Source organism: Schizophyllum commune (genome assembly GCF_000143185.2).
Source record: "Schizophyllum commune H4-8 unplaced genomic scaffold SCHCOscaffold_5, whole genome shotgun sequence".
Lineage (NCBI taxonomy): Eukaryota > Fungi > Basidiomycota > Agaricomycetes > Agaricales > Schizophyllaceae > Schizophyllum > Schizophyllum commune.
In genome coordinates, this window is record NW_026089542.1 from 1,609,412 (window position 1) to 1,632,132 (window position 22,721).

Below are 22,721 nucleotides of genomic sequence, written 5' to 3' on the forward strand. Positions count from 1 at the left end.
CCATGGTTCACCTCGCTCTGCAAAGAACGCTCTCCGTGCCTAGCGCATCAAATTCCGAGCTCGAGGGCGCGCCCTATAAGAGGCGGAAGCAAGTGCATGACTCTGGGAGCCTTCCTCGAATTCCCTTGAGACTTCACGCTGACTTGACGACTTGCAATGAGTTTCTACCACCGCGCTTTGCTATGCGCCGTACTCGCCATGCCGGCTCTTGCCCAGTGGCCGCCGCAACATGGGAACTCATTTGACCTATCATTTGACTTTCCAGACCCGCTGGAAGGAAGTCGTGAGTGCGAGGTCACATCCCTTCAGCTCATATAGCAAATCATGCATGCAGGAGATATATATGTCCGCGACCCTGCTATCACCTACAGTCAGGATCTGGGCGTACGTTCTCATGCTATATTTTACGCGTCATGAAGTGACTTAACAGTCGCGCCCCAGAAATACTTCATCTTCAGCACACAGGAAGGTATCAAGATCTTCACCGCCGATGACTTGACTGGGTGCGTCTTCCCTGGCGCTGACTCTGAAAATGTCTAATGCGGCCGCTCAAAGCCCATGGGAGCGCACCGGCTCCGTCTTACCAAACTGCTCGAAGATCGAGCTCGAGGGCAACTGCAACATCTGGGTGCGCCATGTCCTACTCATCTCCTACCCACCCCAGCACCTCTGATGCAGTTGCTCAGGCTCCGGACGTCGCCTACATCGATGATCAGTGGGTCCTCTACTACGCCGTCTCCTCCATCGGCAGCCAGAACTCTGCTATCGGTCTCGCCACCAGTCCCACGCTCGAGGAGGGCACCTGGACCGAGTATGGCGCGATCTTCAACTCTTCCGAGGAAGCGGACCTGAATTGGAATGCGAGTGCGTGGTGTTTATCGGATTACCTGGGGCAGGCTGCCTCGTCATCCGGAGCTCACCACCACTCCCAGTCGACGCGAATATAGTTAACGAGGATGGGAGTTTGACGATGACCTTCGGATCTTACTGGGGTGGGATCTTTCAGATGTGTACGTGCGCGAACCTTGCGATGTGAAGCTGAGCTAAAGGCGCACGATCAGCCATGTCGGACATCTATACCTTGGACACCTCGGTAGGTACACGCTCAACTTCTACTCAAGGAGGGGTACCTGACCGCTATCCTCATAGGCTCTTCCTGGGAATCATGTTGCTGGTGCGCTCTAGCGGACATCCAATGTCACTCACTTCTCAACAATCTTGCAGGCGGTAATTCTCGCCCTGCGGAGGGCGGCTTCGTGTACAAGCCTCAGAGCAGCGACTGGTATTACTTGTTCTTCTCCGATGGCAAGACAGGCGTCGTGAACGTACGTAGCACCTCATTCCTGTGTTCTTACATGCGAACTAACCTCCCAAACTCAGGCATCAGCCGTACCCGACCCCCTCCAAGAGTACAAAGTCCTCGTCGGTCGCGCCGAAAATGCGACCGGTCCATTCGTCGACGAATTCGGGCGCGCGCTGACGAAGGACGACCGCTACCCGACAGGGCACATCGTCCTCACTTCGCACGATAATGTGTTCGCACCCGGTGGTCAGAGCCTTTTTCTGGACCCGGTTAGTGGGTGCGATGTGATTGCGTATCACTACGTTCGTGAGTATCGTTCTCCTGGGGTTCGATGGACAACGAGGCTGACGAGCATTCGAAGCCTTCGACAACATCACGTCTGGTGCCGTGCTGGGGATCAACTATGTCGATTTCTCAAGCGGATGGCCCGAAATTGTAAACGCATAGCGACGTGGCGTGTGATAGCCTGACGAAGATATCACAACGGAGCGAACGAAATATTAGATGTACAGTACTTATGACGAATACGACGCCTGTTCAATGAGGCGCGCATATATCTCTCACCTTGAACTTCAGGACTCAGATTCGGTCATTCTTCTCAAGAAACCTTTAGGAAGATCAAGCACAAATTCGTTGGAACCTAAATGTACATTGCTCTACTGTCAAGCAGGAGGCTCTAAAGTCAGGTCTGCTGTCAACAGCAACTACATAGATAGGAAGCAACGGAAAAGCATAGAGGGAGGGCATAGAGGCAGCATAATGGTCCATCTCGTGAGACAAGTGTTCACCGCAGAAGGTACAGTACAACGAGTCAACGTGAGAGCAAGCAAGGATGCGAGAGCATCGTACCAAGGTAGCGGCATAGCTGAACAAAAGAGATAAGTAGATGAAAGCGCATGAGATGAAGAGATACTTGACGGTAGGTAGGTAAGTAAGCGTTAGGCATCGAGAACACGCACGTAAGTGAAGCACGCAGTAGGCGGACGGTGGCCGCGCCTACGCGACAGAGCCAGAATGTCAATGAGATAGCGAATAACGATAGCCGGGAACAGCAATGGGATATCATGCATCATCGTCCGGTCACGGAGCGCTGAGCATAGTGGGGGGTATCATCTGACGGCGGCGGCCTCATGCAGCGTACGCCCGGTAAGTGGAGTACGATTCGACGCCCGAGGGCGGACGCACGACGACGTTCGGGACGTCCTCATCCCGTTGCAAGATGGCTCGCATCTTGCTGGTATCCGATCGGCCAAGCTGGAGCGGGCGCAGGCCGCGCTTCTTGCCGCCAGTAGAGGCGGTGGCGGCCTGCGTGGGGTCCACGTTCTCCGCGTCCACAACGGCGCGCCTGCTCGCACGCTCCTTCTGCTTCTTGCCCACGGAAAGCGGCTTCGTCGCCGCGTCTTGCACGGCCACGACAGGCGCGTTCACATCGCGGGTTTGGAGCAGGGAGAGGGGGCGCAAACCGCGGGGGGAGGAGGTGGTGTCGTTCTCCGGGTCCGACTTGCGCAGCTTGGCGGATTTCTTGGGTATAAGGGGACGTACAGCACGCTGTACGAGTGAGGGCTTCCTGGGACGTGTTGAGGTCGTGGTCGGGGCGTCGATGGGCATGGGCGCGTCGTCAGATCGGATATATACTATGCTGGAGCGGCGTCGTGAAGTGCGAGTCTCGTCCTTGACGTGCTGGGGGATGTTGGGCATCGGAGGCGCAGGGTCTTGCGAAACGCGGCGGCGTGACACGGCAGTGTTGTGAGGCGTGCTCTCTGCCTGGGGCGGGTCTAGTTCGAAAAGCGTAGCAGTAGAAGCAGCAGAGAGGGGGTCAGGGATAGAAATCAGAGATGAGCGCGCCGTGTGGGGCACTTCGGGACGGAGACCGAGCGATCGAATGCTCGCTTGACGGCTCAATTTGGTAGTCGGAGCACGTTGCTCGGCCTTGTCCGCAACGCGCATGTTCGGAATCGTGTTGGGGACGGTCTCGCCGCCGAATACGGTGGCACGTCGCCCAAGCTCGCTCTCAGGGGCAGCCGTCAGCATGCGCACTTTGTTCTCGATGTCGTGTGCGATCTCGGCACTCCAGCGCTGAAGGGAGTGCACTCCGTCCATGCCCAAACCGAGGCTAGAAAGGGGTCCTGTCAGCGATACATCCTCTGCTTCTTTGGTTCCGCGAACATACCTGGGCAGACTGTAGTGGCTCCTGTGCGAGCTCTTCCTGCTACGCGCCTCACGCGGACGACGCGCCGGCGTCGAGTGGAACTGCGGCGACGACCAATCGTTGCCGAACTCGTCGACACCTGGGCTAGCCTTCTTGACCATCTTCACCGTCCTTCGCGACATCGACTCGGGCGGCGTATACTTGCCCTGCTTGATCCGCATATCTTCGCCGACCTTCAGGCCGGGTACGAGAATGGGGAGAACGCCCGCGGTGAGTGCGTCGATCTCGTGCATGTCGTTGATGGGGCTGAAGTCGAAGCCGGATGAGAAGCTCTTCTTGTGTCCAAGCTGGGCGAGGCGCGCCGTACGCACGCTGGGCGGCGTCGGCGGCAGCGGGAAGGCCGGCGGGGGCGTCGGGCTCGGGTTTAGGCCCCTGAAGCTACCGCCGGTAGGCGTCTCCGGTCCATAGATGGAGGGCACGGAGCGATTGCGGAGGTGGCCCGCGCCCATAACCGACGTGCGCTTCTTCTGCGCGCCAGTCGCCTCCGCATCGACCATCGTCTCAGCGGAGGGGCGCTTCTCGGGCGACGCCTGGATCTCGATGGTCTTCGCGAGCGCGGAGTAGTGGCGCTGGGCAACCATGATGCGGGTGGTGTACTCCTGGTGCGCCGAGCTGCCAGACAGGCGCGAGCTGGCCTTCGAGTCCTTGCGGAGGCGGCCGAACTCGGCGGTGAGCGCAGAGGCGGGGCTACCACCAGACGAGAGCGTTGCAGCGTCGTCGGCGCGGAAGGGCGTCGGGGGCATGAGGTGGTCGGACTCCTTGACGGGCATGACGGATAGCTTGGGGCGCGGGAGCATCATCTCGACGGCGCGGCCGACCTTGTCCTTCCCATCGACCGCCTGCTTCTTCTCGATCCAGACATCGCCGCTGCGGCGACCCTCGACGACGGTGACCGACGCGCTGCAGGAGCGCTTGTACTCGTGCGAGAAGCGGTTCAGGAGCGTATTGCTCGACGAGCCGCCGACGCGGATGTTCGTGGGCAGGTTCGTAACGAAGAGATCAGCCGTCGGGATCGGAAGGCCCCAGCCGCAGAGGATCATGATCGTGAGCATGGGCGACGACAAAACAACGGAGAGGATCAAGAGCAGCGACATCGTCGACGACGGGTCCTGGCTCGGGCCCACGGAACAAAGCAAGGGGAGTGCAAGCGCCTACGCAATCACATCAGTCACACATCACTTTTTGCAGAACAAAGCACGCACAATGGGGAGCCACATAAGAACCATCCAGGCGACGACGCGAGCGGTGGAGATGGGCACCTCGCCGTGGTTGTGGCCAGCCTGGAGACCCTTCTCCGCGTCACCCGTGTACCCGTAGCCGCCGAGGACCTGTGCGTTCGAAAGAGCCGGCGTCGTCGGACGGGTCGGGACACTCGAGGGCAGCAGCTGAGCGTTCAGCTGCGGCGCACTTGCGGTGCTCGTGGCGCTGCTGGTAGAGCTGCCGGGAGCACGGCCACCGACCGTGGTCGGGAAGGACCAGGCGGACATGGTGATGTGCGAGCCGTTCGTCGAGGTGAGCCACGACGTCTGCGAGCCGAGCGGGTTAATCGGGTGGTCAGGGATGTCGGGGAGCGGGCTGGGGCAAGTGCGGCGGAAGGGGTCCTCGTCCCGAAGGTCGGACGCCGAGGGGGAGATGGGACCATAGTGCACCGGCAGGGGCGGGACGGGGGGCACCTCGAGGTCGCCGCTGGGGTTGCCGAACCAGAAGGAGTTCTTCGCCGGGACGGACGGGTAGTTGCCGTTCTGGGGGCGGCCCCCGTGGTGCTCCTGGTGCGACGTGTGGTGCGTGCTGAAGCTCCAGGCGGAGATGGAGCCGCGACGGGAGCCCGCGGTGCTGGTGATCCACGATGCGCCGTCGCGGAGGGCATCGACCTCGTCAGTCGTGAACGACGGACGAGGCTTGTCCTCCTCGACGCGGCGGACCGGGGGCCAGTTGTCCTCCTCCTCGGGGACCGCGTTCAGGTTGCGCTGAATCTTGAACAGGGTGACGGCGAGGCTGATGAACAGCGTCGAGCCGAGGAGCGCAACGGCCGAGGTGTAGCCCGCGAGACCCGTGAAGAGGGTGTTCACGCCTGCGCCCGCCAGGACGCCAGCGACAGCCGAGGAAGTGATGGTCAGGATGGCCACAGGCGCAAGGATAAGCCAGTGGCTCCTCCCGAGCGACGTCGACTGTCCGCGGCGAACGTGAAGGAGGGTAAGTCCGAGGATGGCAAGGAGGCACCCCTGGCGGACGGTCATGGCAAGCCAGATGCGAACCGATGAGCCTGCGTCTTGGGCCATTGCGAACCCAGTGGCGCTGCCCATCGACTGCATAAGGACCTCCCACACGAGCATCGCAAGAGCGGCAATGTCAAGGGTTGCAAGCCATAGGTGAGCCTTGTCCGCGGTAGTGAGCTCCTTGAAGTTGGGGAGGCCAAACTCGGCCTGTGGGGTGTAGGTGGTTAGCAAATCCTGCCTCTTGGCAACGAACAGGCTACGCACCGGTGCGACACGGCGGCTGAACGGCGACGGAGGGAGGACGGGTAGAACAATACGAAGAATTACGAAGGCGGACGCCAGGAAGGAAAGGAGGGCGAGCACCAGGGTAAGTACGAGGGGAAACATGTCCGGAACGTTACTGTTCGAGTTCGTACGGGTCTTGAATGAGCGTCGGGTGCGTGAAGGCGTAGGGGAGGCGTCTGGCGTGCGCGCGGGGACCGTAGGACTGGCCGCGAACGGAGGACCGGGGGAACGAACGAAAAAGAAAAAGGTGCGGTGACCGTAATGACCTAATGCTCGCGCTCTCTCTGTTTGGTCTCTGTTCGAAAGAACCGCGCCAAACAACCGCGCACGCGTACTGCTAGAACTTGAACGATCACGTGAACGCGCTGTTCGGCCAAAGATGTCACGTGAACCTATGTTCGACTTTGCGGTCGTCACGGAAGTCCGCGGTTGCCATCTTCTGGCTCAAATCCGCCATTAAATGTGTTCTCGATGTGCCATCTGAGGATATAGCCGACTTCAAAGTGTTAGGCCTGCTTTCTTTGCGTTGTTCGAAGGGCCTGGCAAGTTGTTTTGTGGCACAGGGTCTCATCACATCACAGGGAAGTAACATTGCAAGTGTACTACCGATGCCGGAACCGATGCAGGCATGGGAAGCCCTGACTATCCTTTCAATGTGCTGCAAGCTCTGGACTGAGGCGAAACAGTCCGAGCTATCACGCAGCTAACCTTCAGCACCACCGACCAGGCGAGGCGGAAGCGATGATAAACGCCGCAAGCTCGCACCATCCATCGATTACCCAAGGCCGTCTAACAGTATCAGGCCCCCACCACGTATCTACGCGCGGGAGCCCGACACGTTCACCCAACGTTCCGCACACGAGGCGCACCGGGTAATAAGGCCCAGGCGACATGACACTCGCTAAGTAAACCCCATGTTCCCCTTCCTCCACCTCACAAAACGCGGTGACCCCGCGCGCCAACGCAGAACGTGGCACCCGAAAGCAGGTCGCCGGAAAGTCAAGCGCTTTTTCAAGTCGAGGCGGAAGCTCGCTGGGTCGCGCGACAAGACAATCGATGCTACGGCAGAATATGGAAGGGGCCGCAAAAGGACGCGCTCGTCGGTGTCGAGCTGGAATAGCCGGCGAAGCATTAGCAGCGGAAGCCTAAGCAGCGTGTCGTCGGTGACGACGTACACTTCGGAGAGCTCGGTGTCGTACGAGCCGACCTGCCCGCAGTGCCAGCCGCTCGCGGTGCTCGTCCCGCCCGGGCAGAGCTGCATCGTCCGCACGCGCGACGGCGATGTGCATGTCCATGCCCCTGCGCCTGTGGCTTGGTACGACACGACCTCGTCAGCGTCGATTACCACTATGGACACCGACTCGTCCTTGTCTACGATCTCCACGATGTCGTCGCGCCAACCACCGGCACCGCCGAATCATCGCTGGCCGATCCTGCGTAGTCGACCCCTGCGTGGGTTCTGGGGACATCCAGAAGGCGTGCATCCGAGGACGGACCAGAGTGTGCCACCCTTGATAGCAAGACCCGGAGAGACGCAGTGGAGGAGCTCGGAGACCGCGTCCGGTACACGCGTCGGCGGAGGGAGCCCAAAAGTAGGAGAGTACGAGAGCAGGGATGCAGCCAGTCCTGACAGTGGGGACACCATCTCTCCGGTGTCTGTGGGAATCGAGCATAATTGGGACCGATGATTCGAAGACGGCGTCAGGAGGGATTGGTGATGAAGAAGCTGTCGCCACAGGATGGATCTGCGTAGATAGCAGCTGTCGATGTACTTCCTCATCTTCATCTACACCTCAAAGAACAGCTACGCATAGCCATACAGCACTCCCCGAAGCCCTTTCACCTTCCACTTCACACAAAGCACCGACTCCAATCAAAGAGGCGCCGGCTCGCGGTTACGGTAAAGATAAAGGGGAAGTTTGTTGCTGTTTGTTTACCGCCCACGACTCTCTTGTCTCCGACGACCTTGTGTCCGGCCCGCATCCCAGTCCCCCGCGCCACCCCTCCCGCACCTCCACGCCTTTCATACGTGCCGCGCACCGATACAGAAGATATGGGCAAATGGTGGGCACGCCCGCTTTCGTGTGCGCTGTAAGCATGCAAACTTACTGTGTGGCGCAGGACGCCCGAGTACTACGACGACGTGCTCCACGCCAAAATGAGAAGCATGATGTGCGTTTTGTTGAGTGCTACTAAGGGCGAATGGTCAATGCTGATGATGGTGCCCGACTGCTGCAGTACCGCCGCTATCATGCGCGCCAAGCAGGACAAGAGCGAGCCGTCGATCTCGTATGAGCGCTTTGTCGAGCAGCTCGACTCGGGCGACTCTTTCACCGCGTCGATCATGGACGTGCTGGTCAAGGTGTGCTGCACGCTGCTTTGTGGAGGGACCGATCTCACGCACACGCCCAGGAAGTCGCTGACCGCAGCTCCCGCCCGAACCAGCGTGACCGCCGGCTGATCGCCTCCAACACCGCGCAGACGCTTACGAAGCTGGCGAGCCCCCTCCGCGTGTACCGCCCGCGCACGACCGCGAGCCGCCGCTCTAGCAACCTCGCAAGCTACCTCACGCGCGCGGCGCAGGACGAGTACGACGAGCCGGACGTGGACGAGTTCGAGAGCACGGTGGATAGCGTGGCGGCGCAGGAGAGCGCGCGATTCAGTTCGGGGGCCTTGTACGACAACGCCGCCCCGTGGACGCGTCGATGGCATTCGCCGGATGAGGAGACTCCCATTGTGCCGAACGCGCTGGATGATGTGAGCGAGGTCCCGCGGACGCGTCTGCCTGGTAGTTGGCGCCCCGCCCGCTCCTCCCTCACCTCTTCGCTCAGCCGCCATCCGTCCCTTCATCGTGCGCCTCGCGTTCGTACTGCCGACTTCAGCGACTTCACCTCGCGCAGGCGCAACTCGCTGCGGGAAACACTAGGGGTTCCCCGGGAAGGCTCCGCCGAACCCGGCAACGCAGAGGGCAGCAGTGGTACCAGCACTCTCCCGCCTTTGCCGCCCTTCCCGCCGCGCGAAAACGCGACAGCCGACCGGCACCTCACGCGTCGCTTCTTCCCCTTCAGCCGCTCCCTCCCCCTGGACTCGTCGGCCTCGGAGCCCTCCCCTCCCTGGTCCAACGAGGTGCCAGAACCGGTCATACCCTTACCGCCTCCGAGACGCTGGCGCCCGGCTTACCCCCTGTCGGCCTCCCCTTCGCCTCCCCGCTCGCCGCCGCGGCAGCGGCGTCGCCCCGAACGCGACGGAGAAGCGCTGGGTCCGTACGTGCCCCCATTGCGCCGCGGAGGACTGGGTGCGCCAGAGGTCCTGGATATCTCGGTCGATGCGGACATGCCCTGGGCGCCGGGTACATTCGGTCGCATGATATCTCAAAACTCGCCAGAGCCGCCGACGATGGCGCCTGTGAGCATGGACCCGGAGTTTTTCAACGAGGTGTTGGCCGGGCCGAGCGCGATGGCGGACGGGGCAGATGGGTCAAGCGCAATGCGAGATGGGCCAGCGGCGTACCCGACGCCTCCCGTTATGCCTGAAAACGAGATAGATTGAACGCTCTTGCTCAGTCGCTGTCGACCTCGTTATGAAAACGAGAGGGTCACGTATCTAGTGTAATTTTAGTAATGTATTCCGGCCTTGGTTGCAGAACGAGTAGACGTGTGAGGTGTGAGGCTTAATTCAAGCCAAAGGATGCATTCGCCTGCGAGAGGCGTGCTTGAGACGCCCGCTTGCTGATTCGATAACTGCAGAAACACATGGAAGTACGACGATCACCTGATAAGATAAACGTACAGCCACCGCATCAATTCATCTTGTCACCGACGTTCATCAACAAGCAGCCATGAGCCTCTTCAAGAAACGTGCAAAGGCCCCCACTGTCCGCGTTCGCGAGATCTCTTCTGAGATACAGGACGAGGTGCCTCAGGAGAACGGGGCGGAGGAGCAGCAGGAGGGAGACGAGAAGCTTTCGTGAGTGAAAACCGCCTCTTAACCTAGAACGTTCTTTCAAGCAAGGCAGATTGGCAGACCTCATTGAGCTGCGCAAGTTGCGCAAGCACCAGGAGGGCATAGATGCGCAGAAGCTATCGAGAGGGGACAGGAAAAAGCGCAAACGTACGGCCCCGGAGGAGCAGGGCGGTCTGCGCAAGGGCGCAGTCATTGATCCCCTCGAGGATGAGGAGTGCGTGGTACATCCTTCTTTTGCGACCCCGAGATCTCACACATCCCAAGAACAGAAGAGGGCAAGACGGCGAAGGCGCGCCGCGTCGTGCGCAATAACAACTTCACGCAGCAGACGAACGCGCTCGATGTCGACAAGCACATGTGCGTTTTTCGCGCTCCCTCGTGTGTAGTAGAACACGTTGTCTGACCGGTGCAGGATTGCGTACATCGAGCAGAACCTGAAGGTCCGCAGCCGGCCGCTCGACGACGAGGACGAGAAGAAGCAGGAGCCACTGGACCCGCAGGAGGCGCTGTACCACCTCTCCGACAAGTGGAATCTGAACAAGCAGACGCACCCAGAAGACGGCAGCGTTACCAATAGCATGACCATGCTTACCGCCATCCCCGAGGTCGATCTCGGCATGGAGTGCGTTCTCTTTCCTCCCTATGTTTCTACGACCTTCCCCGTACTCACCGGCCCCACAGCGCCCGCCTGAAGAACATCGAGGAGACCGAGAAGGCGAAGCGGCTGATTGCGGAGGAAAAGCAGGGCCGGAAGCTGACGGACGAGGAAGCGCATCTTGTGGCCACGCGCTGTGCGTCGTTCTGTTGTGTTGGGCATGGGTATTTGCTGACGGTGGCTAGTCTATAGACCGCACCTTAAGACCAAGTCCGACGCGGACATCATGCGTGACGCGAAGCTGGCGGCCATGGGCATGCAGCCCAAAGACCAGAGCCAGCGATGGTCGAATCACGACCGGCCGCAGATGGCTACGGACGAGATTGTGAGTGCTGTTCAACCTCTTTCGTCTCCGTCTGCTAACGCAGTGCAGGTCATGGAGCGCTTTAAGAAGCGCATGCGCAAGTAGCGTCCTCATACACGGAACAGACACGTACAATCGTTGTGCTCGCAGCAGCTTATCTTGTAGATCTAACCACGCATGTTGTATCACTAATAGACGATGCACTGTTCGTACATTTTCAAAGTCTTGGATTGGTACACAAAGCGACGGGTATGGTTCAAGAAGGCGTAAGGAGGCATAAGCAGTACATGCCATAGATCAGTGAGAGATCAGTAAAGATCGGGTGAGCTGTCAAGAGTCGACGAGGTAAATCGCTCAGCAGTCGGTGTCCTTGTCGGCGAGCACAAGCTCCTTCAGGACGCCAAAGTTGGGAGTACCGAGGCCAGTCACTGGAGGAAGGGGTCAGCTCGTATCACAGATATGGGCTCTAGCATTCAACGAACCTGCATCCCAGCCCTTGGTGGCCTACAGTTACGCATTGTTAGCACAGTCCGTTTGACGCCTTCAACTTGCACTCACGTTGAACCCAATCGTCCCACAACCCGTGCTGTTGCCAACAGTGATGTCGTTGAAGCCAGCGGCGCCCTTTGAGTAGAAGAAGGGGTTGAGGAAACCGAGCGGGGGCAGGCCAGCGCTCAACCGGGCGTCATTCAGGAGGGCGACGATGCCGGCGAAGGCGGGCGAGGAGGCAGAGGTGCCGCCAATGAGGACAGGTTCGCCGCCCCAGAAGACGCGGAAGCTATGAGGAATGGGCGTGAGAGGCGTGTTCAAGGGTAAGGTAGAAAGAGGTCGCACCGGTCACCGAAGGCAGAGACGTCGGGGAAGGCACGGCCGTGGCTAGGCAGGTAAGCTTGAGTGTGACGAGGTGTGAAGCTGAGCGCACCGGTTAAACAATCCATCGTACGTGCCGTTGGGCAGGTCTGCAAGGTATGCCTTGACAGTGTCGTGCTGGTAAGCAGGGCGCTTGAACTGGGAGGGAATGAGGTCTGATTTCACGACGGGAAGAAAAGCAGTAGACTCACGTATTCGCTAAAGCCAGCACCGGAGAAGAAGCGAGAAACTGCGACTTCCTCGTTGTCCTTGGTGAGGGTAGTACCGCCGACAGCGGTCACACTGCAAGGCATGAGCATCGCGTAGGTTCGTGAGGCAGGCAAAACGCACTAAGGGCAGCTAGCAGGGAAACCAGGAAGGAATTTCGTCGTGTTCTTGCCGTCGTTGCTGATGCACTGAGATTGAGCGGGGTCGTATTCGCCATCGCCAACGCCTCCGTCGCCGGAGCTAAACAGGAGGGATACACCGCGAGCGCCTATAAAGGAGCTCGATGAGTACCCCGACTAGACAGAGCGGGTGGACGCCTTACCAAGCTGAGCGAAACCACGGCAGACACGTCTGGCAAAGGGTTCCGGGACAGTTTGTTCGTCGTCACCGTAGCTGGTGCTGATGACCAGGGGTATATCGTCCTGTGAGAGGACGAAGTCCAGCCATTCAGTGTACGGCTAAATGGACATGGGTGAGCAGTGCAGGTTGGATACGTTGATAACGTTGTTACCTCGTTCGTATTCGTCGGGGTGCCAAGGTCGGGTTTGAAGGGTGGCTTGCCTGCAGTGGACCAGAACGTTTTCTTGAGAAGGTGTCAGCATCAAGGTGTTGGTAAGTAAGGGAGCAACCAACGTTCTGGATGGGATGGCTGATGCCAAACGCGAACTGGACGTCAAGGTCTGCCTCGCCTCCAGCAGCATCAGACGACTGGTTGTTCTTCCCACCTGACAGACGAATCCGGTCAGATTGAGGCGCAATGTGAAACTCGGCTGAGTTACCCATTACACGTACCATTGACGGAAATGTAGTCGAACGAGGAGTTAAGCGCCTCAGGTAGCTGATCCGCGTAGAACAGCTGCAGGTCGTCGTAGTTCGCGAACTCCTCGAGGTACCCGGTGATGCCAATCGAGTTGTTCAGCGTGGGGTCCGCCTCGTAGTCCGTGGCGTTGTAGTACTGCTTGATGCAGTCGACGGTGATGGTCGCCGTGCAGTTCGTGGCGGCGGCGGCGAGGAGAGTGTTGCCCTCGGCGTCCCTGGTGAACGCCATTTCGTCATCGGGAAGCACGATGGTGGACCGGAAGGCTTTGAGGCTGCCGAATACGGTCGTGGGCTGGACGAGCTCGATGTGCTCGTGGAGGTGCGCGGGAAGGCTGTAGCTCGTCGTGCGCACAATGTACTCGTTCTCGTATACATGCTTGTAGACGTGGTATTTCTGTTCATCCGTTAGTACTGCTGGAAGTATGGACGACAAACTAGACTCACCGTGTCGAGCATCTCCTCCGCGAGTTGTACGGGCACGCGGATAGTCACCCAGTCACCAGCTGGCGAGCGCTCGAGGTGCTCCTCCTGAAGCCCGTGGGTGGCAAGCCATTCAGTCACCGCGCTGACGCTGTCTTCCTCGGGCGCGACAAGCGTCTCAACTTCCTCCTTGGAGAGGTGCAGGCCGTAGCTCTCGTGGTATGGGTCGCTGACATCGTACAGCAGCTTCTCCAAGATATCAAAGTTAGGCTGAGGAAGCGCGATGCGAAGCTTGATGATATGGTCCGGCGAAGGCGACGAGTGCTTCACCCAGACTGGCGGGGGCTGCACAGTCTCCTTGACCGCGAAATCCCTGTCCAGGATCGCCGCCGTGGACTTGGCAGAGACAGCGATAGCCGCCGCGACGAGGACGAGGGCGAAGGCGCGCATGACGGGAGGAGGGAAAGGGGAAGCGAAGTAAGACCGTAACTCGAGAAGCGCATCATGAGTGCTGCAAAATATAGATAGAGGACCGCGCGGGAAGGTACGGAGTTCGTAAGCATCGGTGGGGAAGGAACATGTTTTGCTGATTCCAGGTCTATTTGGGCCGCAGGGCCATGCGGGCGTGATGCTTGCAAAATGAGGAGGAAGTCGTCATGTTCGGCGACATTGATTAAGAGCGCATGGCGACGGGAAGAACAAAGCCTGCCGGATTCGGCAAACCAGTCTAAGGTGCTGAGCTGTACCGTGTACGATAACCACGCGAAGGGCTGATCAGGTGCTCAACCATTGGCCAATGGGGGTGCGCAACACAGCGAAAAGCACAAAGGACATGCGCAATAATTGGTGCATTATGATGTAGGTGAGTACAGCAGGACTAGTAGACATGAGGGTGCGATGCAAGAAGGATGTTATACAGAGGGGAACTTACATCTTGGATTGCGAGATGAGAGATAAGGACGAGCAGCATATAAAGGTCCGTTTCATTTTAGTGGTTGCCGTTAACCTTGGGCATCGGGGGCACAGGAGGTACTTCGCGCTCTTCCTCTCCTTCGGCCTCATCGTCATCCTCTTCTGCCATGAGCTTCGCGGCCATCTTCATAGACGTCAGTAAAGCGTGCCACCAGCAAGGCAGACTGCGCACCTTCATGGCTACCGCCTCGTTGGAGTAATGCCTCCCTCGCGCCTTCACAAACTCAGCGTGCTTCGCAGCAGCTACATCGATTGCCATCAGCCACAGAACTTCCAAACGTAGACGTAGCGACGTACTCTCTTCATCCATTTCTTCCTCCTCTGATTCAGCCTCCGGGGTTTCCCCACCGAGCCGCGCACGAATCTCGCCCCTCGCCTCCGACGGCAGGTTGAAGCTCGTGCTCCTGCTGGAGCTGCGGCTGGTCGAGCGCGCACCGCTACGCCCCGGGCTCGAACCTATCGATGCTCGCCGCGACGACCCATGCTCAGAGGGCGGAGGTGACGTGGAAACGGCGCGGTCCGTCACGGGCACCTCGTCAGGGTACGTCGCGGTGGCCTTGGGCACGATGAAGTGACCATTGAGATCGAGCGCAGGGATGTCTTATCGCAAGTGTTAGCTGCGGCACCCGATGTGATGAGCAGAATCGCGCACCTCCTTCGAATGTGTCCGTCTCGGCATTGTAGCGCACGTATGGCGTCTTGGGCTCCGTGATCTTCATGAGACTGTCCTTCTGGATCTCCGTGAGCGCGATGTTCTCCTCATCCCACTGTAGTGAGCTGCGGATCGCGCGTCAGATCGTGCTAGCAAGTAAGAAAGGGTTGCACGCACTGGCCGGGGCCCTGCTGTCCTGGCGCGTTCTTCAGGATGCCCTTGGGCTTTGGGCCCGTAGAATGGCTGCGAGCAGGATGGTGCGGAGAGTGCTCCGGGCTGGGTGATGTCTGCATCGTTGCGTCCGCAGCGGCCATGATGAAGTCAAGAGAAGTAGGTGCAGAAGCTGCCTAGCCGTGCAACAGGTGGCAAATGTGGAGTAGCACTTGAGTGTAGGAGGGAGGGGGCGGCAGACGCCGAGACTCTTTCTCGAACAATGCCCTTCACGTGATACGTCATCGCCCAGCCAGCAAAGATGCCACACCAGGGTCCACAAACCGCGGGATATGTCCGCAGGATATGCTGTTCTATCGATACAAAAGTCAAGGTCACAAATATCTCTATTTACTCCTCCTACAGCCCCATCAGCGCACCCGTCAGACGCTCCGCAATGCTGTCGGGCTCCTGCCGCGCCATCTCTATCATGCTCAGCAGCTTCTTAATCCCAATCTGCAGCCGCGACGACTCCTGGTCGTGCCCGAAGCCCGCATTCTCGAGCATACGCATCGCCGAGCGCCGCGCCTCGCTCGAGGGAAAGAGCTCGACCTCCTTGAGCACACGCTCGAGCGCCGAGAGCGTTGAGATGGGGGCGATGCGCAACTCAGAGTCGAAGACTTCGGAAAGGCCAAGGTCGGTGAGGATTGGGCGGACAGATGTGGTGGCGATGACAAGAAGGCGACGGCCCTTGGGCGGTCGCCTGCCCAGCAACACAAGCAGCGCCTGCAGTACAGAGTTGGAGAAGCGTGCTCCCATCGGCGTCCAATCTAAGAACGCACATTAGACGTACTCGAAGCTTAGCGTCGAATATGGCACCCACCAATCAAGCGCTCGATGTTGTCGACGACAACGACGCTCAGTGGACTCTTGTAGCTATCCGCGAAGACCTTGTTGATCGCAGACACCTTTTGGCTTTCTGAGAAGCCAACCATGTTGTCCGGCGAGATGAGCTTGATGAAGGGGAATTGCGATGCTTGTGCGATGCTCGCGCCCAATGCAGTCTTTCCGGCGCCTGGTGGGCCGTGCAGCAAGATGCTGACAAGTGGTGTCCGGGAGGAGGTCCGGACTTGTTCCACGAAGAGCTGACCGGCGTGCAGCATTTCCTGTCAATCTCATTAGCTTGCATCGCATGCACAAGGATTGAACATCCACTCACATCGACTGAGGTATCGTAATGGATGATCCCATTCTGGATAACCTGCGCCAACTCCTCCTCACTGACACCGAACGCCGGGTGCACCTCCTCCAGCGCATTCATGAAGTCGCCCCGGTTCACGCGCAAGTTCTCCACATCGTCTGAAATGCCCGCCACCGTGCCCACCTTCACGTGCCGGTTGAACGCGAAGGACGTCGCGCTCTTGATGAGACCGCCAATCTCGGCACCGCTGAAGTTCTTCGTGAGCGCGGCGAGCTCCTCGAGGTTCACATCGTCATCCATGACGCCGTTATGGCGCATCTTGGAGGTATGGATGTTGAGGATTTGCAGGCGGCCGTGTTCGTCGGGGAGTGAGATTTCCATGTGGACCTCGAGACGGCCGGGACGGAGGAGGGCCTCGTCGATCATGTCCTTGCGGTTGGTCATACCGATGATGAGGATGTTGTTGAGCTGGTCTACACCGTCCATCTGCGAATACAATCAGTACCATCTACCAATGGTCAGTGATTAAAGACTGACCTTCGAGAGAAGCTGGTTGACCACGGTGTCGCCGACACCGGTACCGTTGTTTGTCGAGCCACGCTGCTTGAAGATAGCGTCCAGCTCATCGAAGATAATGATGTGCAGGCCACTCTCGTCGCCCTTCTCCTTATACTAGTGACGACATGAGCCAACGCACCTTAAGCTTGGATAGTGGTTCTTACCTCCTTCTCCGCCTCCGCGAAGAGCTTCCGGATGTTCTCCTCAGAGGCACCAACGAACTTGCTCAGAATTTCGGGACCATTGACGATCTTGGGTTCCCTAGCATTCAGCATCTTGCCGATTTGGCGGGCAATGAGCGTCTTTCCGGTACCCGGAGGTCCGTGGAGGAGGAGACCCTTGACGTGCTGGATGCCGAGCTTGTCTACCAATCCAGGAGGGAACACACGGGAGGCGAAAGCACGACGGAAGATCTCGCTGAACTCGGTGTCCAAACCACCGATACCCATATCCTCGAACTTGAAGTTGGGCGCAAGGATGGCGTTGGGCGGTGCTCTATACTTTCAATCAGCGACATTTTGGCAGCAGAGATTATGACTTACTTCTTCGCGCTCGACTTGATCTTTATGGCACTGTCAGCCGCCTTCACGAGCGTGATGTCCGTCTTCTCCATGACAATGCCGACACCGTGCATTCCACCACGTCCGCCGCCGCCCCGCTTCTGCTCATCCGCGAGATCGAGCGTGCTGAGTCCGCGAATTGTCCCCTTGAGGTTCTGGCCGTGATACTCGAACACGATGATTTCGCCTTCGCTCATGATGATGCCGCTGAATGCGCGGATGAAGTGCTTCGCCATATCGTCTGCAGAGAAGACTTCCGCAATCTCGTGTCCACGACGAAGGAAGCCAATTTCAATGTCAAGGGACTGAAGGTATGACGGCGAGGATGGATGAGGCGGAGCAGGGAGGGGCTGCACGGGGACGCTGTCGCCCGCAAGCGAGAGACCGATCCATTGGCGCTGCATGGCGGACGCGCCGATACAGCCTGGGGGAAGCTTGCCCGTGTCGTCATGCCTGGGGATCGTCAGAACGATGGCCGCTAATGCGTATGCGCGCGTACATACTTCACGGTAAGTGCGTACGCGTCCTTTACGAGGACATGCGTTCCGCGCGGGAAGTCAGATGGGTGTACGATGAGGCAGTTGGAGAGCGCGAGGGCATCGCTGGGGCAGCCCTGCACTTGGAAGCTGTGTGCGTGTCAGTTGCTAAGTGTGCGTGAAGTGCTAGGCGATGCGACACGCACTATCCGCCTCCTGACGACCGTGGTGGGGGCATGGGGGAAGCTCCTCGGCGGTCTACGCTTCGCTTCTCGAAGAGATCCTGCGATGGATCGTTGTACTGGGGCCCCGGATTGCGCGGGAGGGACTGGTAAGAGCCTGAGTGCGGCCCGCGACCGTATCCTGAGGGCGGGGGAGGTGTGTTGGATGCGCCGCCACGGAAGAAGCTCATGGGTGTCGTAAGCAAGAAAAGTAGAGAGATTGAGTACGCGGTCTGGAGCAAGAGAGGGTAATGCGGATTGACTGGCACTCGTCACTGAACAATGCCACCGCCTCCGGCCCGGATAACCGCCACCTTTACTCCTCCTTCCATGTCGACTGAACCTGAAGAGTATCCCGAGGGATATGACGAGTCCTCGCCGGGCGGCGGGTTCTTCGAGGACTACCCAGATGTAGACCGCCATTCATGTCAGCTCTTGGGCCCCACGGCGCTGGTGCGTATCCGCAGCTAGGCGTGTACATAGCCGCTCATGGTGGAGTAGGTCGTCCAAGCCCTCATGGGCGTGCTGGTCATCGCGTCGCTGTTGTATAAACGGTATAGGGAAAAGCCTCGTCGACCGTGGCGTATATGGTGCGCGTTGCATATCTCCCTTCGCCAAAAGCTCACCTTTCGTAGGCTGTTCGACGTCTCCAAGCAGGTCGTCGGTCAAATGTTCGTCCACGGCGTGAACGTCCTCATCTCTGGCGTCGTTTCCCATCATACTTCCAACAACGCATGTGTATCATACTTCCTCAACATCCTCATTGACACCACACTCGGTACGCTCCCTCCTCGCTTATCACGCGCGTGTCCTCAAGCCTCCTAGGTGTCGGCTTGCTATACCTCATCTTGCAACTCCTCGACGAGCTCTTGACGAACAAACTGCTTCTGAAAGGCTTCAAGTCTGGTATCTATGGCACACCACCCTCCGTCAGCTACTGGGCCCGCCAGTCGGCCATATACGTCCTCGCCCTCACGACCATGAAGTTGCTCGTGGTCGGCCTACTTGTACTCTTCCCTGGTATCTTCAACATCGGGGAATGGCTACTCAGTTGGACCTGGTCCGACGATGGAGATGGCTTCCAGGTCGTCTTGTGGGTGATCGGCGGTACTTCGCGTGCAAAGTGCTCAAATGCTCCCCTAGCACCATGGGCCTGTTCCCCATCATCATGAACATCTTGCAGTTCTGGCTCATCGACTCCATCGTCAAGGCGTCCGAACACGGCGTGCCAGCGCACGATGAACACCAAGACGAACATGATCCGCTCGACCGAGAGCCCCTCTTCCAGGCACCGTCCGACGACGAAGACGACGGTTTGGACCGGCCTCGCCACGACATCGAGAATCCTCGCATACACTCCCGATCACCAGTTCGGAGGTCGCGCTCTATACACAAGGACGACGCTGTCGCCAGCATCCGAAGTGCCTCCATTGGCGATACCAAAGGGACGCACTCCGATGATATCGAGCTGCAAGACGAACCGCACTCGTATCCGCCCAGTTTAACGAGCAGCCTCGCCTCATCAGCAGGGTCCACCACCGGGAGCGTGACGCCCAAGCCCGGCTCCACGAAGCTGAACAAGCCGAGAAAGAAAGAGGCACCAGCTGCCCTTGACATCACCCGTAGCCTACCACCTTCGAGGAAGGCTACGCAGGACGATGAGACAGGGAACCAGGGCAATGATAGCTGGGCAAACTGGGACGATGGGGATGACTGGGCTGAACGGGTAGGCGAGGAGGAATGGACCGGCCGGCGAATATCCAACAAGAAGGACGAGTTGGGTAGTGTATGGGCGAACCCCAGCCCCGCGCTTCTGAGTGCTCGGAAGATGGATTAGGTACAATACGGACACAATGTAGTCTCTAGCCTCTACTCGTACATACACCCTCTCCTTATTTTCTCTATACATACCCTGTAGACCCGGCGAACACGATTTGAACGGCCAGCCCGCTTTGGGTGACGACGCGCGGGGCCGTAATGAGGCACACGTGGACAACGCGCCTTGATCGTCAGCCACCTTCACAAAATCTTTGCCGCCGTCATCGCAGAGAGCGCCCACGATGGACGTCGATCCCCCAAAAGCAAACGGCGGCACGCTCTCGCTGGACAACATTCTCGGCGAGGATCATGAGATGCTTGAGCACCCCGGGCTGAACGGCGCCCCGGCCGGCGGTTGGGATGAGGAGGCTACCGAGCACCCGGTTGCGGAGGGCTTCTGCATAGAGTGCGAGGGTGCGTGATGGTTTTGTAGTGGTTGTAGCGACGTTGACAGCGCGTTACGCAGACCAGCCAGCTCAAGTCCACTGCGAATCATGCGGGGACGTATACTGCGACGTGTGCTTCGCTGCCCAACACCGCAAGGGCTCGCGCAAGCGGCACGCTACACGCCCGCTCAGCCAGCAGACGGAGAAGAAAGCAAAGAACGAGACCGATGCGGTGCCGTCAGGCGCCGCCACCGAAGCGGTGAGCACGCGGCGCTTGCCGCGCTGGCCAAGGCAAGGCTGACCCTCATGATCGCAGAAGAACGAGGAAGACTCAGACGATGAGGACTGGGTGGACGCGTCTGCGGTACCCTCGGGGGAGCCGCTTGGTGCGGCACCAGCGGTCGGGGAAAGCGTCGGGGAGTGGTTCGTGGAGCGGGCGAAGTACATTCCCCTGCGCCTCACCTTGGGCGAACGGAAGTTCTTGCGGCTGCTTGAAGCCGCATTGAATGTATCTGAGTACACGGATAAGGTGCGTACGCGAAGTATATGCTCTTGTCTTCGGTGCTAACGCGCGCCCAGATCGACACCATCGGGTTCGGGCTGTCAAAGGCGAAGCGTATAGTGCAGCAAATTCGCGAGCTCTGCGCAATCATGTCCGGCTTGCTCCTCGCTGCCGACTACAAGCAGGGGCAGGAGCTCTTCTCCGATCGTGACTTCGACAAGAATGCCGAGTTCTACCAGCGCGTCTTCGAGCTGGGGAGAAGACACAAGATCATGAACCCGGACAAGATGCGGACGACGTACGGGAAGCTCATTTACCTATTGCAGGTGCGGTCCAAGTCATGCCGATAGACATTGTACTCATGGTTGATGATAGGACAGCCAAACGCCTGAAGTTAAGGACATCCTTGGCTTTTCTTGCGTCTCGCCGATCAAAACCGTGTACACTGTACTCGAAGAAGCCGAAGCTATCGACCTACTTCGCGAGGATATGATCACCGTCGCCACAAAGGAGATCTACTCAGAAGGCCGCGCCCGCCGAGACATCCAGAAGGACATCAAGGCGAAGGAGCGCGCCATTGAGCACCTCTCGTCGCGTTACTCCCGCCCAGGTCTATCACAGGAGCAGATAAGGCAATGTTTGTACTCCATCGGCGACAACCACGCTTTCCTGCGTGCCAACCGCGACCCATGTGAGAAGATGATTGGCTACTTGAAGCAGTTCTTCCACCCTACACAAGCGAAGGAGTCGAAGACAAGTCTTGCTATCCGCAGTGGTAAGGGTGGCGCTCGTCTTTCGCATGATCACTCCAAGCAGTACGCCTACGTACTGCAAAGCTTGACTCTTTGGCGGGAGATCCTGCATGGTAAGCTCGTCTCAATGGGCAGTAACAACTCAGCTAACGATTGCGCCTGTAGACATGTTCCGCTTGTGGTCACTCGCCGAGCAGGACCTGCTCTCCGACAAGGTGCCCTACCGGTTGCGCGACACCGGCCAGGGCCTCAACCGCGTGCAACCCGCGCCCAAAACTTCGCGCATGATGCACTCCATCCTGCACAAAGCCCAGTCCTCCGTCGGCTCCTGGGTCGGTTCGAGCGTCATCCACATGGGCGACCACAACGTACCGAACGCGCTCCTCTTTATCGACAAGTACACGCAGATCTACCGCATCCTGCTCCCCATCTGCAACACGCTGCAGCAGATTCCGGGGTTGGCGAAGGGTAGCCCGGCGATCGCGTCGTACATCGAGGATGAGTTCGGCTCAGTGGAGGGCGCACAGCGCGAGATTCTGAGCGATTTCTTCCGCCATGGGTTCGATGGGTCGGGCGCAGATAACTTCTTTGATGCGGGTAGCTGCATTGACGGTCGCCTGACGAGCGCCTGGAACTGGTGCTCGTCATTGGAGAAGAAGCGTTTCTTCCATCTGTTCCTCTTGACAGGTATGTGGTCCTACATTATGTTCTGCTTCGATGACTTACATCTATGTAGGATTCGTGGGCTTTGACGGTGATTGGTAACAACTGTAGACATGTCCTTGGTGGTTTTGTAGATGCTTTCGTTGGTTTGCTATCCAGACGATGTCGACTGTTCACAGCCGCAGACGCGGACTTGCCTTTCATCAATCAGCTTCCTGTGCGGGCATCTAGTTGTCGCCACAAAACTTGGTTATCTCATTCAGAGGCCCACCTCCGAGCTGTCAGTGTCATCCATTGACTGCGCCACCACCGTCATATATCTGCAGTGTGGTGCATCGGAGCTGCGGGGTACAGTATCGTCCAGCACATCCACTGCCTCCTTCTTAATCAGGCGGATGTGCTACCCACAGTACGCACTGCATTCTGCCTCGCCTTTCCCTCGCCTGTCCTTGGATGTGTTCTGTACTCTTGCTGACAGTGACAGTCCTCAAGCCCTCGTCGTAGCCGTCCCGCCTTCAATCTCATCAATGAATAGACATCGATTCATCGGAGAGGCAAG

General features: G+C 58.7%; 10 protein-coding genes across 10 annotated transcripts; 6 read left to right on the forward strand and 4 right to left on the reverse strand.

Annotated features, from left to right (window-relative positions):
• Positions 1-324: 324 nt before the first annotated feature.
• On the forward strand, positions 325-1,750 carry SCHCODRAFT_02499969 (Arabinanase/levansucrase/invertase; the record flags this gene model as incomplete). The annotated part of the gene is made up of 10 exons (XM_003036581.2): positions 325-384; positions 442-503; positions 556-628; positions 687-864; positions 933-1,010; positions 1,062-1,093; positions 1,150-1,174; positions 1,225-1,325; positions 1,381-1,609; positions 1,665-1,750. 10 exons carry the CDS (start codon positions 325-327, stop codon positions 1,748-1,750), a joined length of 924 nt encoding a protein of 307 aa, XP_003036627.1.
• Positions 1,751-1,934: 184 nt separating this feature from the next.
• SCHCODRAFT_02622454 (uncharacterized protein) lies at positions 1,935-6,329 on the reverse strand. Its single transcript, XM_003037949.3, has 4 exons — positions 5,993-6,329; positions 4,715-5,935; positions 3,474-4,663; positions 1,935-3,416 (listed from the first exon to the last, which is right to left on the reverse strand). Exons 1-4 carry the CDS (start codon positions 6,113-6,115, stop codon positions 2,432-2,434), a joined length of 3,519 nt encoding a protein of 1,172 aa, XP_003037995.2. The 5' UTR covers positions 6,116-6,329; the 3' UTR covers positions 1,935-2,431.
• A 437-nt stretch (positions 6,330-6,766) lies between these two features.
• SCHCODRAFT_02258609 (uncharacterized protein) lies at positions 6,767-7,910 on the forward strand. The gene has a single exon (XM_050342218.1). It carries the CDS (start codon positions 6,928-6,930, stop codon positions 7,699-7,701), a length of 774 nt encoding a protein of 257 aa, XP_050200532.1. The 5' UTR covers positions 6,767-6,927; the 3' UTR covers positions 7,702-7,910.
• Positions 7,911-7,956: 46 nt separating this feature from the next.
• On the forward strand, positions 7,957-9,683 carry SCHCODRAFT_02622463 (uncharacterized protein). The gene is made up of 4 exons (XM_003036582.3): positions 7,957-8,077; positions 8,135-8,185; positions 8,252-8,375; positions 8,426-9,683. Exons 1-4 carry the CDS (start codon positions 8,067-8,069, stop codon positions 9,560-9,562), a joined length of 1,323 nt encoding a protein of 440 aa, XP_003036628.1. The 5' UTR covers positions 7,957-8,066; the 3' UTR covers positions 9,563-9,683.
• Positions 9,684-9,824: 141 nt separating this feature from the next.
• SCHCODRAFT_02575615 (uncharacterized protein) lies at positions 9,825-11,055 on the forward strand. Its single transcript, XM_003036583.2, has 7 exons — positions 9,825-9,979; positions 10,029-10,190; positions 10,241-10,333; positions 10,389-10,598; positions 10,658-10,767; positions 10,817-10,956; positions 11,005-11,055. Exons 1-7 carry the CDS (start codon positions 9,852-9,854, stop codon positions 11,038-11,040), a joined length of 879 nt encoding a protein of 292 aa, XP_003036629.1. The 5' UTR covers positions 9,825-9,851; the 3' UTR covers positions 11,041-11,055.
• Positions 11,056-11,289: 234 nt separating this feature from the next.
• On the reverse strand, positions 11,290-13,701 carry SCHCODRAFT_02499350 (subtilisin-like protein; the record flags this gene model as incomplete). Its single annotated transcript, XM_003037950.2, has 12 exons — positions 11,290-11,363; positions 11,418-11,439; positions 11,494-11,713; positions 11,770-11,811; positions 11,858-11,943; positions 11,997-12,087; positions 12,136-12,280; positions 12,335-12,470; positions 12,524-12,595; positions 12,646-12,737; positions 12,805-13,225; positions 13,276-13,701. The coding sequence occupies 12 exons, from the start codon at positions 13,699-13,701 to the stop codon at positions 11,290-11,292; spliced, it is 1,827 nt and encodes a 608-aa protein (XP_003037996.1).
• Positions 13,702-14,050: 349 nt separating this feature from the next.
• SCHCODRAFT_02622469 (uncharacterized protein) lies at positions 14,051-15,280 on the reverse strand. Its single transcript, XM_050345118.1, has 5 exons — positions 15,053-15,280; positions 14,876-15,000; positions 14,521-14,823; positions 14,396-14,466; positions 14,051-14,347 (listed from the first exon to the last, which is right to left on the reverse strand). Exons 1-5 carry the CDS (start codon positions 15,187-15,189, stop codon positions 14,240-14,242), a joined length of 744 nt encoding a protein of 247 aa, XP_050200533.1. The 5' UTR covers positions 15,190-15,280; the 3' UTR covers positions 14,051-14,239.
• Positions 15,281-15,445: 165 nt separating this feature from the next.
• SCHCODRAFT_02498766 (AAA-domain-containing protein) lies at positions 15,446-18,058 on the reverse strand (the record flags this gene model as incomplete). The annotated part of the gene is made up of 8 exons (XM_050343080.1): positions 15,446-15,855; positions 15,909-16,191; positions 16,245-16,712; positions 16,764-16,898; positions 16,949-17,279; positions 17,327-17,797; positions 17,848-17,970; positions 18,027-18,058. 8 exons carry the CDS (start codon positions 18,056-18,058, stop codon positions 15,446-15,448), a joined length of 2,253 nt encoding a protein of 750 aa, XP_050200534.1.
• Positions 18,059-18,360: 302 nt separating this feature from the next.
• Positions 18,361-19,246, forward strand: SCHCODRAFT_02622478 (uncharacterized protein). The gene is made up of 4 exons (XM_050345119.1): positions 18,361-18,494; positions 18,543-18,631; positions 18,677-18,819; positions 18,867-19,246. Exons 1-4 carry the CDS (start codon positions 18,372-18,374, stop codon positions 19,211-19,213), a joined length of 702 nt encoding a protein of 233 aa, XP_050200535.1. The 5' UTR covers positions 18,361-18,371; the 3' UTR covers positions 19,214-19,246.
• Positions 19,247-20,035: 789 nt separating this feature from the next.
• On the forward strand, positions 20,036-22,338 carry SCHCODRAFT_02622480 (uncharacterized protein). The gene is made up of 7 exons (XM_003036585.2): positions 20,036-20,273; positions 20,326-20,504; positions 20,562-20,774; positions 20,825-21,073; positions 21,123-21,612; positions 21,665-22,186; positions 22,236-22,338. Exons 1-7 carry the CDS (start codon positions 20,102-20,104, stop codon positions 22,262-22,264), a joined length of 1,854 nt encoding a protein of 617 aa, XP_003036631.1. The 5' UTR covers positions 20,036-20,101; the 3' UTR covers positions 22,265-22,338.
• The last annotated feature ends 383 nt before the right edge of the window (positions 22,339-22,721 follow it).